We start from the raw sequence: 19405 nt of genomic DNA on the forward strand, positions 1-19405 counted from the left end.
AGGACCCAAAGGGAAAAAGAGATTTCAGTGCTAACAGGAAGGTTGCATATCTTCACGGTGCATTAAATAAGAAATTTGACATTTCTGCACTCTTGAACACAAAGGAGCCAAAAATTAAGAAAAAGCAGAGAGAACTGTGGTACAAGGGTATCAGCCCTTTTGATCAGCCAACCTGGGAGTAGGAAATGTGGAAAATATTGATTACACAGGATAAACTTGCATACTGAAGGGGCTTCTTTTGAATGTGGGAGTGTTTGTTAATATTTTAGTAGCTGCTATTTCATCATCGCCTGCAAAGTTGTTGAGAGAGTGCAACCTCTGTGTTTGCACTGAAATCTCTTTTCCCTCCAGCCCCAACTTTGAAAGTAATTTCAGGTTAATAGCCTTTTGAGTGTTATTTTCAGTTAATATGTGCAGCGAGATTATTTATTTTTGTCATCATTAACAAGATTAAATGAGAGCTGCTCTCATCTATCAAATAGATATACAAGGTAACACAAGCTCTCACTGTCATTTTCTTCCCTTTATCAAATATATTAATGCATGTATGCCTGCACTAATATATTACTCTCAACAGACAAACAAAAAATATGTAATAAAAGGAAAAAAATGAATAACAAAAAGGATGGTGAAATAATTCAGACCTGTGAACATTACTCAGACCCCATTTGCCACACCACCACAGCACAAACTCTTCCCTCTGTGCCGCAGCCTTTCTCAAGCGACACCCTGCAGGTAATGATAAAGGAAAGCAAATGCTAATAGTAACACAGATTGATACAGAGTGCAAAACCGCATATTTGTCAATTTGTTTATTGTCCTTACACATTTTTTGTGCTAGTTAGTTCTGTTGCTGCCATTCCCTCTTTCCATATTCCTCCTGTTTCTTTTTCCGTCTTTAATTATCTTCCAGGACCTTGGGCAGCAGCTCAATTCCAACATTCAATTCTGTGAGAGATTACATTTTGACACGGCTCAGTCATATTATTTGATTTCAATTTCATAGTAAATGTGGAAACAGCCCAGCAGCCCTAGTCATGAATATGGTGCAGGTTGGATGCATAATGCACTGGGTTTTTTTTTGGAGGAGTTTAAGCAAAGGGGGATAAATAAATTGTGAAAAAATAAGACTTGGCCTGCCTGTGAAAAGTGCTGGTGTTGTGCCCGGTCACTTCTGGAGCATCTCCTGTGATTCATTTTCTATCCTGCCGTTGTTTTTGCTCATGAATAGGAAGCAGATATGGATTACTGAATAAAAACGACATCCTAAATTGACATGCCAAGGTGGCTGCTTTGTAATAAATGTTCTGTGTCCTAATATATTCTTGTCAGTCAATGACAATTGGTAATGTGGTATCAGCACGTTATGAATGTAATGCCTCTTTGTTGCTCGTTCAGAGATATAATTCAAGTTTTTTATCAGTTTTTCTTTTAGATGAGTGAGCCTGCTGCTTTACTTGCTGTTGCAAAAGTCACAGGACACAGACGAGCAGTGCAGAGCACAGAAAAAAGAAAGAATTATGCAAGAGGTATTAGATTAGAATAGGAGGACAATGAACTGGAGCTAAAGTCACAATGATGACTATCAGCTATAAGTTGCCTTTAGGCTGCCCTGTCTCCTAGATATTACATTTATTTATGACTAATTTGAAACATAAAATATGTTTTAAGAAAAACATAGTGCTGAGCAAATTCCATTTTCTATTAACATAATGAGGATATTGACGAACATACCTAGCAAGTCGTCACCTTAAAATTACAACGTTCTGTCTGACATTTTTGTCAAAATTTAGTTATTTGTATATTCTTATTCTGTGACAACTGTGACAATTATGTGGGGTTTTTTAAGCTATATGCATTTTTGAACTTTTGATTTAGAAATCGAATCGAGGTTCATGTCCTTTTATCTATTTTGAAAGCAAAACTTTGAAGCTTAATATCTCAAAACCGCTCAGAACGCAGATAGAACCTTATCATTCTTAAGTAGCGAAATCACAAAAATGTGAAAGTGACACTGACAATGTATTTCAGATGTTTTCCACTGAACAGGCAGTCATGTACAAACTTTCTCTCAAATGCTCTCTTAATTTACAAACTTTCTCTAACCGTAACCATAATGTTTTTATTGCCTAAAACCAAGACAAGAGTCCTGACGTAAACTCGGGGTTCTGGTGTCGAGGTCCTGCACTTTTTACGCTCACCACCCTCCCCAAACACCTTCTTGTGAAGCCCACATGGTACATAACTGTAGTGTTTCATTACCTGAAAGAATTGTTGTGTCTGAACATTGTCAAAGGAGTGATTATGTTGCCACAACTATGCAGTTAAAAAAGTAGTTTAGTAACATACAAATATACTTTCTAGGTGACAGAGTTGTGTTTGTGCAACACAAACTGCTGTGATGAGGAAAAATGCCACTGTTTGTAAGTAATCAGAATAATTAATGGTTTAATTTGAAAAACTTCTGAATTTGGCGGTTCCTAGTGGTAAAATCAAATCTGACACTAAAAGCAACCAGTATCGATTGCACCAGTGTTCTATAAACATTTTCTCTATAAACAAATACGCATGCTCCCAAATAATTAATAAGCGACTGTCACATACAGATTCAACATACACAGGGTGATGATATGAAAATATCAATACACTTGAGTAACAAGATATTATGTGTTATGATTCTGTATTGACTCAAAAACACAATCAGATTTTAGTTAATAGTTTCCTGCAAAGATTTGTGGAGTGGTTCATTTTGTGTTGTGTTTAAATACCCAACTGCTTCATGCTTCAGTTTTGTAATCTTTCTTCAGCCATTTGACTTGTCAACTCTAACCTATCAACACATCCGTAGCATAAACACAAAGAACACAGGCTTATGAACCTAGCAGAGTCATGACGTGTGCAACACAAGCATTAGATTTAAAAAAAATTACAAAATATGGGAATATATTCGATCATTACCCTTGTATTGTGAAACATATTGTCATTGCATATTTCTGCCAATACAAAATCCTAATTTTCAGGATTTAGATAAATGATGCAGAAATCTCAGTCCTTTGCCAGGCAATACAGCACAGACGTAGTATTGATGTGAGCCTTATTTTGGTCAGCATACTACATTAAATCTGTGCCAGGCTCATTTGCACATTGGAAGTACAGTACAGTACAAAATAGAGACAAGAGCTTGACCCCCAGGCAGTTTTCAGCCTGGGGGTCAAGACCTCACGTGGGTGATATGATAGATCGTAAGGTGATAAACAAAATAGAAAAAAAAAAAAAATTGTTCTTCCTACACTAATTAGGTTTTTTTTCAGACTTTTCTCTAATCTGTCATCACTCCATATCAAAAGATAACAACAAGACAAGAGGGATTCATGCACTGACTTGCTCTGTCATAGGCGTCTGTGATCATATGGCTGTTTTTGATCAGGATACCGCTAATCAGAATGGGTGCTTGGCTCTGTGTTGTAAGCCAATTAATTTGAAGTGATTAAATCCTCACTGTTTTCCCCCTATAGATGGCTGGGACAAATTCTCCCACCCCTACACCAAGAAAGAATTTGGCAAGTGGGAACTGATTCTGCCACCCAAGCATGACAAGTCTCCAGCTGTGGATCATCACACCAAACTCAAGGTAGAGAAAAAAACATCTTCATGCTTATTTTCACGCCCTCAGTCGGTGTCATCTCGCCACGGTGGTATGGGGACTTGTAACTGTAATGTGCGAGGGAGATTTCCTGTCATGTGTGGCGTCTTATGAACCAAGTGAAAACCTGGCATGTCGCCGTCAACAACATGTCATACTCACAGCGTGCAGAAGGGAGATTACTGTATGTACACAATCTGCACAGTGGAGGGTAGATACACCTGAGGAGCCCAACTGATGGCTTTTATTTCAGCTGCTGTCTGCGGCAGGTATCCCTCAGGACACTGTGCCATGTTTGTCTGTGCAAAACGCACCCCGCAGTGGGTGTACATGATTGGTTTTTAGCTCTAGTAAATAATTCATCAGGGTTAAATACAAAAGACGCACCTCCCATTATGCATTGTCTCCCAAGCAAACAGCGTGGATGAGAAATTATCCTGAAATGAGATGCCAGGCGTGGAATGGATGGCATCGTGGCGCCACTCTCCTTGGGGCCGGGTCATTGTTGGCACACTCCTGCGCCCTGGACAGGCTGCCCGGCTCCCATTGTCAGCGGAGGTCAGTCTAAGGACGATAAGAAGCAGATGGAATAGCTGGCACCTGGCCTTTCCTTGTGCACCCCTGCTGCCTATGAATGGCTGTCTTGCTGTGAGCTCCACTTTAGAATTAGTTCCACTGCGCTCCCTCGTGGAAGCACAAGCCTAGCTCCAATCACTCTCATGTAGAGCAGCTTGCCCTTCTATCCCCTTTGTTCAGGGCCCAATTTGTCTCCATAAACAAGCAGTGTCCTTTTGTGGGTACAGTATTTACAATGAGCTCTTTATTTTGAAACTATGCAGGACTTTGGAGCGGGGAATTGAGGTGTTATCTAAGCGATCACTTGTTTTTACTTACTTCTCACATATTGCCTGGGTCTGAGTTGTTTTTCCTGTTGGTGCACCCCCTCAGCCCGCCCAGCAGTCTGATTTTTCTTTAATATTCCTAATGCTGGCCAATTTGTCTGAAGGACCACTGCTCTGTCAGGCTTTATGCCAGTCCATTTATCCAACTATCTTTTCCTAATCCTATAAACTGTGAAGCATGTCATAAGGGGAGCCGGGCAGCTAACCCCCAGGTGGCCTGGCCATAATGAAAAAACCCCAGAGGGGGGTCTGGCCAACGGCTCGCAGGCAGGTGGTATTTGAACAGTCATTACTTCACAACAGTAGCCAGAATTAGTTGGGTTCTAATGCCCGTTTCTGCAGGGGACAAAACAGGGTGAACACATACTGTGAATAACACTACAGGATCGATTTTCTTGGTGGGTTTTTCCAACTCACACGCTGGCTTTCTCCTTTCTTATTTGACTGATGGAGGCAAAGTAACTTTTCAGTTAGATTTCCAAACTATACTTATTTGACCTCCATCCAATCCTGAATTGCAGACATAATAGATGAAAGGCAAAGGATAATGATTTAGATTTCCTATTTTTCTAAATTGCTCCCTGGCTCAAATCCCCTCTCAAGATGAGCCAGCGAGTGGCTGTGTTAAAACCAACAGAGGAGTTGCACTCCTTCACGAAAATAAAACACAGCATAATTACAATTGAATCCAGATCCACCACAACAAGTATCCTGGTCAATACTGAAGCGTTTTGTCCTCCACACCACGTAATGTCTGCAGTGCTCTCTGGGAGCGCAGTATAATGGGTTTGAAGCTGTGAGTTTTGCATTGGAGAGCAGGGAGCTGCTTTCTGAAGGGGGCTGGTTTTCATGTTGACACATTGAAAAATGTTTGGTTTATTGGTTGAACAATCTGCACCATCTTTCTGTGTAATGGATGGGGAGTAACAGCACAGTTTTATGATGTAAGCATTTCATGGCTGGAAGATGTAAATAAATGCTGACTTTAAAATCGCATATGTGCAGAAACACGCAGGAGTCCCAGAGGCCTCTGTGATTTGTAGCCAGGTCTGCTTAACAGAGGACTGTTATTTCTGGCTTATTTGTTTCCTTTTTGCAGTGATGTTTTCAATTATGCTTTTCATTTTACTTTAATTTGAAAAACAATTGTTATTTATCCCTCCTTCCTGTAGGTTTCGAAATGAAATTTCCAGCTACAGTGTGTATCCTGTTGTCCATATCGTCTCTGCCTATTAGACAGCGTATGTTTCCCCTTCTCAGCTAATGTAAAGTGCCTGTCGTGTCTTTTGAATATGCCCTCTCTGTGTCATTGTTTAAGTGCCCTTGCTATAACTTAACACTCATTTGTCTTTTTTCCCAGGTGGTAGTTCACACCAAGGAGGGTGAGCGTCTGTACCGGATCTCACCCTGGGCAAAATATGTGACCAGGGAGGAGAAATCTGTCATCTACGACTGGGTTCACTGGGATCCCCCTCAGCCATACATTGTAGGTTATTATTTTGAATGCTTTACTTATTTTATTGTATATGAAAATAAGTAAAATCTGGTTTTAAAAAAATCTGGGTAAAGATCGGATTTAAAAAACACCAGTATAGTGGAATTGTTCACAGAGAGATTGGTTTATTTTTCTTCATCTTCTGTCACTGGAAACATTTTCAGAGCTGCCAACATTGCAAGAGGACCTTGTTTAATGTAAACAGTGATGATCTGTGTCTTTTTCCAGCAGCAAATGCTACAAATGGTTGAATTTGGTTTCGGATTCCAGGGAGAGACAACCAGTTAAAAAACAGTTAAAGCTGATCATTTATATTTTTTTTAACTTGAAAATATTTGGGCTTAATTTTACAATCTTTTCTCACTCCCAACTTACTTACTTACTTACTGATACTTGGTCAGTGGCCTATTGGTGTAAGACACTGAAGTACAGAGGCACCCTCAAGAGGCGGTGTGAGACATCCTTTATCGACTTTCTGGGCAACTCCGATAGAAGAAGGAGCAAGAAAGTCCACATAGGTTCGGTGGGAGGCGGGTGGGTCAAACAAACTTTTACCCAGGATTCCGCTGTTGTATCCTGTGTGAAACCAAGTTATTCAAGTTATTTTAATAACAACATAGCATGTTAGTATATGTAGTATACTATGCTAGTGACATATTTTAAGCAAACCATGATGAGTTATTCTAAACCTAACCACGTATTTTTATTTTTTTTTTACTAAAGAAGATAAACCTAAAAATAAACCCAAGAATGTTCCAGCTTTATTTTGAAAAGAGAAGAGCAGAAACTGTACGTTTCTTGTGAAAACAGGAGCTTATTATGAAAAAGGATGCTGCATGTAACAAGCATAAATTGACACGCCATCCCTATGCCACCAAAACTTATGAAGAAGGGGTACCTTTGCACATCATTTTTTAATGTTATGGGCCGCTGACCAAGCATCAGTATTTGATGACTTGGGAGTGAGAATGTGTTACATTTTAAAAGTCTTATCACATCAATAAGGTTGTTGATAGTTTAAAAAGGGTTAAATTGACTAAAAAGATAATTTTTCATCAAGCCAATCTCCTCTTTTACGCCTCTAAAATGACTTTCTGTTGGGTTGCTCAGTGCCAACTCTCTGCTTTGCTTTCTTTTAGTGTGAAGCATACACTTACTTTTGAAATCAGCCTTACGTCTCCCATTCTCAGCTGTTGTGGCCATTCTTAATGTGGGTGCTTGATGCTGAGAGGGTCTGAATGTGTCTCAATGCTACTTGACGCCCTCAGCGTAAGTGTGCACAAGCAAAACAATGAGAGGCTATTAAAGACCACCTTGCTTTCTTTATCGCTTGTTATTTGGCACCATTTTAATTAGTGGAGCCTTCTCACTGGCAGTATATTCGCTTTATTTACAAGTGGCTCAATCATGTACTTAAAAGAGTAGGTTCATATGTTCTGCTGGGTAGCCATCAGGGAATTTTGAGGAAACAAATCCCTTTCCCATTGTGAAACAGATGCGAATCATAGATCTTTTCATGTTCAACATGTAGAACCATTATCCGCTTCTGTGGTGAGATATAGATGCAGAGAATCGGAAAAACCCACACTGTGTCTTTGACATTATGGCTTATTATTACTCACCAGGTGTAATGTATTTTTAGCAATTTTTAGGAAAAAGTGCCTTCGTGATTTTCTGTCTCATTTTGGTTTCCCCTCTAGCAAGTCCACCCTCGGCCGAGGAAGCCTACGAGCCTAAGAATATACGAGGCCCACGTGGGCATCGCTTCACCTGAGGGAAAGATTGCCTCGTACACCAACTTCACACACAACGTACTGCCTCGTATAAAAGACCTGGGTAAGATGTGAAGCTGCATGAGATTATTCCTTTCGCTTTTGGTGTCCCTCTTATTTTGCTGTCTAAAGTGTGCAGCAGTCATCCTGCTGCGATCCTCTTCACCTGAGTGTCAGTGAGAGCTTTTGTTGACTCGACTTGAGAACATTTTGTATCTTCTCAAACCAAGAATGGAGAGGAAGTGAAGCATTTAGGTGTTTGTATATACCTCCCTACACATCAAATCACAGCCAGCAGTTTGGCTGGAAAAAACCACTAGTTGAGGGGATTTGAGAGCCATTTTTTATAACTGCCAGTGTCCTGTGCCATCTCTGTCAACACTGGTCCATAACTGCTCTTCTAGCAGTAGTATTTTCAGTGGCAGACCTGTCACACCCCCTCTGCACAAAACCACATCAGCAAGTCAACATCCTGTTTACTGGCATGACCTGAAGGGATCACTGACTGTTGGACAGTGTTTTGTAAAGAGGGCTCCATGGCACAAGTCACACACCACACAGCAGTTATGGATCCAAAACGGACAACTTATTTCCATTTCCGTGATCTCGACTCAGGCAGCCAGTAGAAGAGAGGAGCCATATTTCAGCTTCTTGTGTCACATAGTCAAACAATACAGACGGGTAATGAGGGCTAAATTTAAGTTATTGTAAATATTTATATACACTTCTACAGTACTGACTCACTTCTGATTTGTTTGCTCAGATTAATTCAGCATAGCCCTCTGAGATTTTGGGCGTCTGGACTCGACTGTGGGCTTATTGATTGGTTGAACATCTGGTTGAAGGTCACTGGCTGTTGCAGCTAAACTCAGTTTGACTACATATGATTCTGACAGTTTATTTATTGAATATTATGATATGAGTCAACATGGACTGGTAAAAGGTCCACAATATTTGTGAGCTGATAAATTCAGTTTAGCCTCACCTTACTTGCACTTTAACATGTACTAACAGAATTGTGTAATGTTTCCATACTATTCCATACTACATAATATTTCCATATAAAAAGACAACTTTTCATCTGGTAGCTGTCACTATGTGATGCAAACAGCTTAAGGTGATCTTGAAAATATGTTTTAAGTGAAATATTGGCAATATTTTTGATTTTCTTTCCAATTTTTCAAAAAGGCGATTTTCACAGCAACGGGACATTTAAAACCATGAATTAACAAATTGTTAATTACATTGAAAATTTTAAATGAAATTGAGTCTAAGTCTGATTTTTAAGCCATGCTACACAGTGGCTTTATGGATGGCAATGCCAGTCTGCCTATTGGTTCAACACTAAATGTATTTCTTTAAGTTAAAAAAAAAAAAATCCGGTGGGGGCCTTGCAGTGATGAAAATTGGTCTAGTCTCATCCAAAACAACACAGACCAAATTGTGAACACTTCAGCTGATGAAGGTGCCGTGTTTAATTTCTTAAATTTGAAAACTTAAAAACACAAAACAAAAACAGATGTTTTTTCGAAGACAAATTGTTGAAGATTTATCTTTGCAAAAATTAATGCTAAAATCCAACCTGTTTTTATTCATTACTACATTTCTGGACTGAATGATGGTGTCTATACTGCTGCTTGCAGCTATGATTGAGATTCGTTGCACTCTAAAGTAAAATCATAGTGCTTTGACTTGTGCGCAGCGCCTTACGTGCTCTCATTACACATGTGACTCACTAACTGTGATGTGTGATTCATTTTCATAATAACTTGACTCATAATGAAGAGTTAGAGATTTAAATGTGACTCTAACCTGAAGGAAAAAAACCTGTCTTGGTTTGCATTTCTGCTCATATGAGATGTGGCATTATTTAGCATTTAAATACAGCCTGCTACACTGACATTATTAAAAGGCACAGATATGACTGACACAGCAAACCAGGAGCAATCTGATAAATGCTGTTTCCTTGGTTGTGTCATCCTGTTTAGTGGGAAAGGAAACTGCCAGAGTAAATGCTGTCAAAGAATCTACCTGCAGCAGCTGAGAGAATCTGCACAATAGGATTCTCCAGGAGGCTAAACTCCACCGTCTCTAGTGACGGCTGCCTTTGCCTGCCATTTCATTTTCTTGACTGTGGAGAGTGTGTATATATAAATATAAAAAAGAGAAACTTCCTCTCACCCCAGTGCTTTGTCACACTGCTTCAGAAGCCAAAGTTTTTTTTCTCTCTCTCTCTAGCCTGAAAAGAAGCTACGATATAAATAAATAAATGTGCTCCACACAACAGTGAAAAACCGCAGGGCCTCCCTCTGGAGTGCTCAGTGGCAGTTAAAAAGCCTGTTGTTCTCTTATTCATAGGAGCAGTTTTTGTCGGTCGTTTTGAAATGTTGTACATGACCTCCTGACTCTGATAGCTGGTGTTTCCCTGTAGCCGTAGCTTGTCTTTAGGATACCAGAGCTTGTGTCAAAAAGGAAATGCCTGGAGCTCACATATACAGTACAGTATGACTGACACAGGTCAAACAGTATTGAGTTGAGATGTTTCCAGATGCTTGCTGGAGCACATCAGTGTGGCCCAACATATCAGAACAGTAGACTGTTTTGGATTATGTTGTCAGTATCCAAAAATGCCTCGAACTATCCTGTGTGGCCCCACACATCATAAGAATTCTATTCACTTTTTTTTTTTTTTTTTTTTTTTTTTCTGGACAGCAGATTATGATACAGAACATAAATCAAGACGACACTTAAAATGCCCCTATTGTTCTGATTTTCCAAAATGTGTACAATTTGTACAAATGTAAAAGTTTTGTAATATATTTCAGGAGGAGACTTGAAAAAAAAAATGAATAGCAGTCAGAAGAGAAAAACATAATAGGTCATCAATCCAATACCTCTTCAAAATCTGTCCGTAAATGTCTTAGATATTTCCCCCACTTGGTCTAGAGCCCAATGAACACGCTGTCATTTTGTAAGGAATCATAAGAGAAAATGCTAGATAATACTCCCTCCTGTTATTGTAGGATGATGAGGCTATCCAAACAGACAGGCTCTTTATAACAAAGAAGCTCAGGATGTCAAGCTACATTGTAACATGCTGCCATATGTATTAAACACATTTTTTCTGATCATACATAATTTATTGGTTTACCAAGAGCTAATATCTGAATTATTTACATCAGTTAGACAAAGTTATTTAAATAATATGGCTGGAAATTTTTGGACACAGTAAATTCAGATGAATCCATAATGTTTTTGTCTTGCTCTCTGTGCACAGGATACAACTGTATCCAGCTGATGGCTGTCATGGAGCATGCTTACTACGCAAGCTTCGGATATCAGATTACAAGTTTCTTTGCTGCTTCCAGGTAAATGTGTATTAAGAGTAATTCATGAATGTTTTTACACACTTTATTGCAAAGTTGTCTTGTAAAAAACAGTGTAAAGCATGTGTAAAGGGGTGGTGTGTAAAGTAGGGGGTTTCTCAGGGGAATTAAGTGACATCAAGCAGTGAGAACTGCAGTTTGCAATTAGCTAAAACTCCTCCTCCTTTGGTGTTCAAGTGTTCAAAAGGGTTTTACCGGGTGCTGAATTACCAGCAGACGTCTCTTTCACTTTACAAATTAATGTTTTTCTGACGCTGTTTAGCTTGTCAGAGATAGACCAAAAGCCAGTGCCTGCTGATGTGTGCTCACCTTTTTTTCTGTGATGAATTAAGATCACTAAGTTCAGGAGGTTTCACTGGTAGTCAAAATACCCACAGAGGTCTTCTCTTCCCCCTAATAAACAGACACAATTATTGAAATGGGTGAAAACACAAAGTAAAACACTTTCACTTTAAAAAACAAAAAATCAGTGTTTTTCTATGCTGCATTTCAAGGAGGGGCTGCTAATCATGGTGGCTGACGCAAAAATGCAAAAACATGAATGGCCCTATTCAGACCCAGTGTCTGGTTCATCCATTCTGGGCCACTGTATTAACATAGCAGACTCCTTGACAAGGACCCACTCTCATAAACAGCTCATTCCAATGCAAGGAAAAAACACAGATTTTTTATTTTCAGATGATTATACACTAACAGAAATATACATATTTTTTGTACTCCATTTCTTCCAATATAGCCCCCTAAATCCCACACATTTGACCTTTACAATTGTAATTTTACAATTGTAAATTTACAATTTACAATTATCTGTCGGTATTCTTTTCATTGTTACTGGGGTTCACCATTCCTTTGCTGGAAAAAAGTGCTTCAGAAGAAACAATGCATTCAATGCATTGAAAGTGATGTGGGAGACAAAAGGCAATGCACATTTCACATTACGTAGAAGGCAACATTCAATCATGAGTTCAGTATTAGCATGCTGGAAGACAGTGTTTACTGTCATCATCTATCGTCTTCTTTATTTAAACGAGACGCAATGAATCCTTTCAGCCCCACATCTTAAAGTGTATTACTTGAAGGCGTACTTTTTATTTGCAGTGTTTCATGTGTCATTTACACCACTTTGCCTGTCACTTGCAGTGTCTGCCCTGTAATACAAATAGTTTTAAAGAAATGGAATCACAATCACAAGGACTAAATTGAGCGAGCAACTTCCCACTTCATAGAAATAGTCACCTCAAATCAAGGTTAGAAAGTCTGACACCAGGAATAATCTCTCTGTAAATACATTTGCTGTTAATCCAGAGAGTTGAGGGAGTCGTAGATAAAGGTGGACTAGTCGGAGTATTTATCTTCTTTCAGAGATCCCTCCTTCCTTGCTTAGAGAAGAGCGTAAACCCAAAGTGTAATGTATATAGTGTAATTTCACCCATGATTGATCTCTCAGTGTCATTTAAAACCCGAGCGGTCAAATACCGGGAAGCAGGGTAATACTGTTGCTATGTGTCCTGTTTTGCAAGGAAGCTGATATAATGATAGCTAGAAGGACAGATGGGGTGTTATTGGACAGTATGAGGAGTACACACAGAGATATGCATGTGTTTGTATATGGAGGTGTGTTTACATGCATACGGTTACTCGGAGGAGTGTCCTGTGAGATTTACAGTATCATCCTCTTTATGGCCCTTTCAGTGGTATTAAAGGACTGCAGAAGGGTTATAAAATACTAAATTTATCTAATGACTAAATGCTGCAATGTAGTTGAAATGGATTATCTTTAGATGACTGATCTGAGACGGAGATTGTGTCAGTGAAATAACATACTACTTGAGGTTATTTGAAACACAAACGCGTTCTCAGGAAAATATGAATTCAGTGTGCTCATGCGCTTTATTAAAAATGGTAGGCCTGTTGACAATGTGATACTAATTTAAGGAAAAACAAACTCAAAGCAAAGGACATTTTGTTTACAGTCATCACCTTGCACAAGTCATGAACCAGGTCTATTTTTAGGGGGAGGAGGCGAGTTAAGGTCTAGTATTTAAATTTGGCAGTGGAAATAGACTCAGAGGTTCATTGTTGTGAGAACAGTTGGTTCGTTTTTCCTCTGCGGGTAATTTTAGCATCAGTATTTAGATTCAGAGTTAACATGGGATCCTGTGTATGTTTGAGTTAAATTAGGCCCTGGAATGGAAAGACTTTCGGAGTAATACAAGTCTGTGTATGTGTTTGCAGTCGATACGGTACCCCAGAGGAGCTGAAAGAGCTGATTGATGTGGCTCACTCGATGGGCATCTTGGTGCTGCTGGATGTCGTTCACAGCCACGCCTCCAAGAACACCGAGGACGGCCTGAACCGCTTTGATGGCTCCGACTCATGTTTCTTCCACGCTCCACCCAGAGGGGAGCACAAACTGTGGGGCAGCCGCCTCTTCAACTACTCGAGGTACTTCCTGTCTGGTTCCAAATTAAACTTCTGGACCTCACCTCCATGTTTGCGAGTGGTCGCTCCTTAGTGTGGCTATGTGTTGGTTGGAATGAAAGCATAAAGGATTCAGTCATTAAAAAGGTGTAATTTCTAAGATATATTACATACTAGAGGTTTTTTTTTTTATCAAAATTGAACGAGAAATGTCCTTATGTTTTCACCTACAGTACACTTTCACATCAAGACAGATAAACACAAGCTGTTCCTTTTCAGCGTAAAAGTTTCACATAGAGGTTACTGACTACAAAATATGTTGTGCAATAATGCACAACATATGGTTGGTGAAAAGGTGGTGAAAAAAATATTTCTTGAAAGTGTTTTTGCAGCTTTTGTCATTTTTTATTCATTTGTTTTATTATTTGGGATTTAATTTTATTTTTTATTTATTGTATTCATTTTCTCTTTTTGCAAACAGGAATATGGTGATTACTTTATTACTGACACTTTGTATTGAAAACCAAATTAATAAATTGGTTAAAATAAGTTCTTGAACACCAGTAATTGATGTTGAGGTGTTTTATAGATGCTGCCTGAGCTTCAAAACACACGTAAAATACAGAAAGTTGATAAATAGCAATGCATTTACTTCCTGTTCTAAAGTTTTCAGTGTTAGTAACAGTTGATCTGCATCAAACCAGTAAGGTGAGACTCCTTGACTTCTGTCTTGCTGCTATAATTAGTTTGTGATTAAATCTGACTTTTAGCAGCGTCTTTGATACAAAAGCAACTGCCCGCTGATTACTGCAGTTTTGACTCCACATTATGCTCTAGCTGTGGAGATTAAAAGCTGTTTTTAAATATTAAATTTTATACTAAATTCATGAAAGAGATTTAAAAGTGGCCATGACTTAATCAGATATATAAATGTTTACCTTTGAAAACAAGGCTGATAAATGATCCTTTAGTTTAGTTTTTTGTTTTTTTATTTAATAGAAAAAATGTTTAAGCCACATATGAAGAGATTGATAAATGAGGCCAAAAGGGAGCTGACATACCACTCTTTATATTCTCTCAGACTCTCTGAAGGTCAAAAGCAAGACATGATCTGAAAATGACAGATTATATCTCTCACCAAAATGGCCATGCAGTCCGGTTCACTGTTAATCTGATATTCCTGAGGCGTAGAACAGCCCATTAATGGTGAATATACATTTCCTCAAATGCTCTTGATTTTACCTTTTACACATTTGGCTGGACAGGTGCTGAATTTTAATGCATTATGAGTAATGATTTGATGTTACAGTGTTGGCAGGATTAGGTGATGTTCATATTTTCAGCTAATTACAAAAGTGTGAGAAAAAACATAAAAGGCCTTAAGTCTGCAGGCTCTGCTGGTGCTTAGTGTACACCAAAACTATTGATTGGTGCTGTTGTAGACCCTGTTAATTAAGTGTCTCTCCTCTTGCCTCTGTACCCAGAAAATGATCCCAGTGCACATTAAAGAGGAGCAGACACTGTTGAGTCTATCAAATGCCTTTTTTGAGCTTGCTTTTAATAAGCGTGTGTCGGTTTGGAGCAGTTTCCAATACATTATACAATGTTTAGTGTCAGGCATGGGGGCTATAATAAGAGAACAAGGTTCTTCTTTCATTACTTATTGAACTCTCCTCATATCCGAAGCACTCATTAGACACGGTGCAGACATATGCCACGACTGGGAGGCAGATGAGGAGTCATTTGTAAAAGCCCAAAGGAGCTCCGCAATGTCATCGTCGGTTCATTTGTCTTCTCTGCCTCTCACAGGTTGTTTGGACGTGTTGTTCGTGTCAAGCTTTTCTGCTACTGTCTTTGGGAGGAAATGAACCTCAGAGGCTAGCTGTGATCCTGGTGTGAATCACAGTCTGTTTTTAATCAAGCAGCCCTGCTATCAGCCATCACAGTCTGACCATGATGTTCTTATTAGGTTGACAGAAGCTGACTGATTCTAGCTATCAGAGCAAAGATATATTTTCCTCATTGCTGCTTCTTCTGCTACGCTTCCACTTCTGCATCTTTATCAAAGAGCACCTTTTTTGTAGTTTGTGTGTTTCTCTTCAACTTTTCCTCATAAAACATTCAGCTCAGTGCGGACAGAATGCTATTTAGATAGATACCTGCTATCCAGCTGCTGAGTCAAATGTGTCTGCGTTTGAGTACACTCACTGCAGACAGCCTTGCTGACACTATTGTTGTACAGCAGGAGGTTCATGGCATCTCTTTTTCTCTCATTATGAATTATTCTGAATAATTTGAGTATAAGGGAGGAAAGGTAATAAATTCTTTGCTAGAAGTTTTGCTTTGATCTAAAATGCTCTAAATGACCTTGAATCATAAAAAAGATATTTTGCTTGTAAATCAATCCATCTGAAAAAGACTTTCTCCTAAACTTATGAGGACGTCACTTTGTATGAATGTACAAGGTGATGCACCTGACACTCAGCCTCTCTTTATGTGATAAGCAGGAATGAACGAGGGCATATCTGCATTATTTGTTCGTGGCTGCTTCCTTCATGAACCTTTTCAAAGACACCAAAGTCACCTTGAGATGGTGACCGTGTGAATGGAGCCCATGGTTCAGCATGCAGGGGGTTGGCAGCCGGAGAAGCTGAGCCTTTTTGCAGATCAGGGCCTTCAGATGTGAGAGTTCTAAGAAGCTTGATGTGGGCTTGTTCTGTAATCCCCCCACCTCTCTCCGGATCATTTGCATCCATTTTTCATCAATCTTTGTATGAATTCTTAAGATATGAAAAATAGGCCCAGGGCCAGGCTTTTGAAAACTCTTTTTAACTCTTCTCCACGTTCTCATGCTGAGAGATTGGCCCTGTGTTTGAGGACCAAGGAGCAATAATTCTCCCTTTGACAAGATTATTCTATGCGTGTCTTTTTATTATGTTCAAATATTTGTTAATGATGTGTGGATGGGGCAATATAAATACTGAATATTTCTGCGCCTCTGTGCCTCCATTGATCCTAAATGAATGAGGACAAAAGATAGCTTATAGACAGTCACTAAATGAGATTAGCATTCCTTGTAATGTAAGTATAATCAGTATGAGAGCACAAATGAGGCAGAATCAAATAATTCAGGTTTTCTAATGTATAAAATAGTGCTAAATCCATTGATCAAGATATAGTTTTGTAATCTATACAGTCTCCCATAAAAATCAGTTTATGCCTTATAGGATCCACCACTACAAACTACTGACATATATATTTTAGTCTTTGTTGCCCAGTACAGTTACAGTTTTAATGAGAACAAATTATGGAAGAGGTATTTTTTCTGAGGCATGACATCTGACAGTGTGAAATGTGTTTCCATCTTTATTATCAGCTTTTGGATTGGCAGTGTTCCTGCTCCTATAAATTGTGAAAATCTAAAATAACAGAACCGTACACAAAAGGGAAGACATGTGGGGAAGTGAAGAATCATCCTGCTGATAAATGGCAGGTTTTTATTTTAAAGAAACAGAGCAGAAACCATCACAAAAGAAACCAACAACATCGATCTCTTTTTCCCTTTGGAGCATTTATGTTTTTACATACTTGGGCTAACTTTGGAGTACAGTTGAGGCCGAGCTTCTGTCTGATCAATCAATAAACTCACACTTGAAATGTCAGCTCAGCCCAAATTCAGTCATTTCAGTATTTAGTACCCATGACTTATTTCCCCCGCCCCATCAAGTCACACAGCAAGGGGGGAAAGCTGTTTTTCCCCTCTGGTGAGCTCCAGCTAATGAGCTCAGCTTAGCTGTAGGTGTGCATGGTGGCTGTTTGGAGCTGCCTGTAGTGCTTCCAGTAGGTGCTGGATGGAGCCAGTGGGTCGGAACATAGCGGCTCTGCTCCCCCCATGCCCCTCAGCCCCTTAAAACTATCTGACAAACAGCAAAAAAGTACTGTGGCAGAAATATGTGCAAAGAGCTTTCTGTTAGCAGTCAGACGTTTTCATGGGAAATGAGATGAATAATCTGCCTCTTAAATACCCATTTTATAATGTCAATTGCACGGAAAAGACATTTTTAAGTGTTAACAGCAAATTGAATTATGAGGCAATGAACTCAGAATTGGGAGATTTTTTTTTCAGTGGCAAGAGATGTTTATTAAGAGCCAGAGCAGAGTCAGTCGATTACTCATTCAGAGTTAATGTTGCTCTTTCACATGATACTGAGACATGATTATTTACCTAGTATTAAAGGATTTGTAAGCTTTGCAATATTTTTGCTGGTGAATTTGTCATTTACAATCAAACTGAGCGAGCAAATACTTTTGTAACTGGCCATGAATGTCATACTAACCAAAAGCTTTTTTGCAAATGACGTCATACATCAGTGTGCTGTCCAGATTGAGGGCAGGCAACTGGAGGCAAAGACTACCAACACTGCACAAATGCCCATGATTTGCACTTTTTACAGCTGTTCCAGTTGAACCAATTTAAAAATGCCTCGAGTTGGATGCAATCACAATGTGCTGTAACTTTTCTTTGCTTATTTTTTTTTTGTTTTTTAATTAGCCACAACCCAGATTTAATCATCCATATAATCATCCATCCATATCACACACACACATCCATATAAAGAGTAGAAATTGAAAAGACAGTTACACTTAAGCACATTTACCCACTTGGCCAAAAACAACACGGCGGTCATTTCAGCTGTGGATCCAACCGCGCACAAAATAGTTTAAGTCCACTAGACTCTTGTACGCGTTTATCAGCTCGCAGTGTCTTGTTGTCAGTGTATTGTTAGGAGGCCCAGAGGTCGAGGCAATTTGTAGCTTTGATCATTTCAACATTGAGCAAAATGGATCACGTTATGGGAAAAATCACTTTTCTTTGGGATGCCCAGTAGCTCACCTGGTGGAGCGAGCATCCCATGTGCACAGGCTATGTCCTTGCCGCAGCAGCTGTGGGTTCAACCTGCAATCCTTTGCTGTATGTCATCTCCTCTCTCTCCACCTTTACACTTAAGCTGTCCTATCAAATAGAGGCAAAAGGCCCAATATTGGGCTAATAATGTTGGAACACTCATCTATTTCCAAGACATGCAGTATATGGATTTATCACTTTCTGCCCCCCATCTAAAATTTGTGCAGCATAATAGTCATGCGATTGCAAACAAGCTATACAGGCTATTAAGAATATGGTACCCTTTGGGGCTCATCCCCTCTCTCCTACTTTACCAACCACAGTGACTGTTATTCCTTCAGCAAAGCCTGAATGGCTTCGCCCTCCCTCTGGACTGGCTGCCAGGTTCAGGCACACCTCTTTTTGTAATTGTTAAGTGGTTTCACATTGGAATATGTGATGGTGATGTTAGCCAGATACCTAGCTAACTGTACAGCTCTGATTTTGGAGACGTGCTGATGATGTACACGATTTCTTTGTCAGAACAGTCAAACCATTTAAATCCTTTTGGCGATTTTTCATGAGAACATACACACCATCAGAGATATCCTGCCACTGCTAGAATATGGTCCGCTGCTGGAGAAAGCTCCAACAGGGAGAATTGGCCTGCCACACTGCAGTTGAATTCTGAAAGGCAGCAAGTACAAGATGATACTAATTACAGGTTGCTAAACATACAAACAGTCTCACAAGCAGCAGAATATCCCTCCCAGGATGCCAAGCGAAAGCAGCTAGCTAGCCAGGCAGCCTAAAGAATGCCAGACAAATGGCAGATATCTGACACAAAGCACAGCAATACAGGGACAGTCTGTCAGGCAGCTAGATGAGAGTTTACCCTGTG

At 39.4% G+C, this 19405-nt stretch overlaps 1 protein-coding gene across 1 annotated transcript in view; it reads left to right on the top strand.

The window, feature by feature from the left end:
* The window catches only part of gbe1b (glucan (1,4-alpha-), branching enzyme 1b), a 94881-nt gene that overhangs the window by 14525 nt on the left and 60951 nt on the right, over positions 1–19405 (top strand). Inside the window, exons 3-7 of the mRNA XM_042486861.1 lie at positions 3516–3631; positions 5906–6031; positions 7741–7876; positions 11090–11180; positions 13434–13643. Of these exons, the coding sequence (XP_042342795.1) occupies positions 3516–3631; positions 5906–6031; positions 7741–7876; positions 11090–11180; positions 13434–13643 (679 nt within the window). The remainder of the gene's footprint in view (positions 1–3515; positions 3632–5905; positions 6032–7740; positions 7877–11089; positions 11181–13433; positions 13644–19405) is intronic.

The sequence above is a fragment of the Plectropomus leopardus genome, chromosome 5 (assembly GCF_008729295.1).
Source record: "Plectropomus leopardus isolate mb chromosome 5, YSFRI_Pleo_2.0, whole genome shotgun sequence".
NCBI lineage: Eukaryota > Metazoa > Chordata > Actinopteri > Perciformes > Serranidae > Plectropomus > Plectropomus leopardus.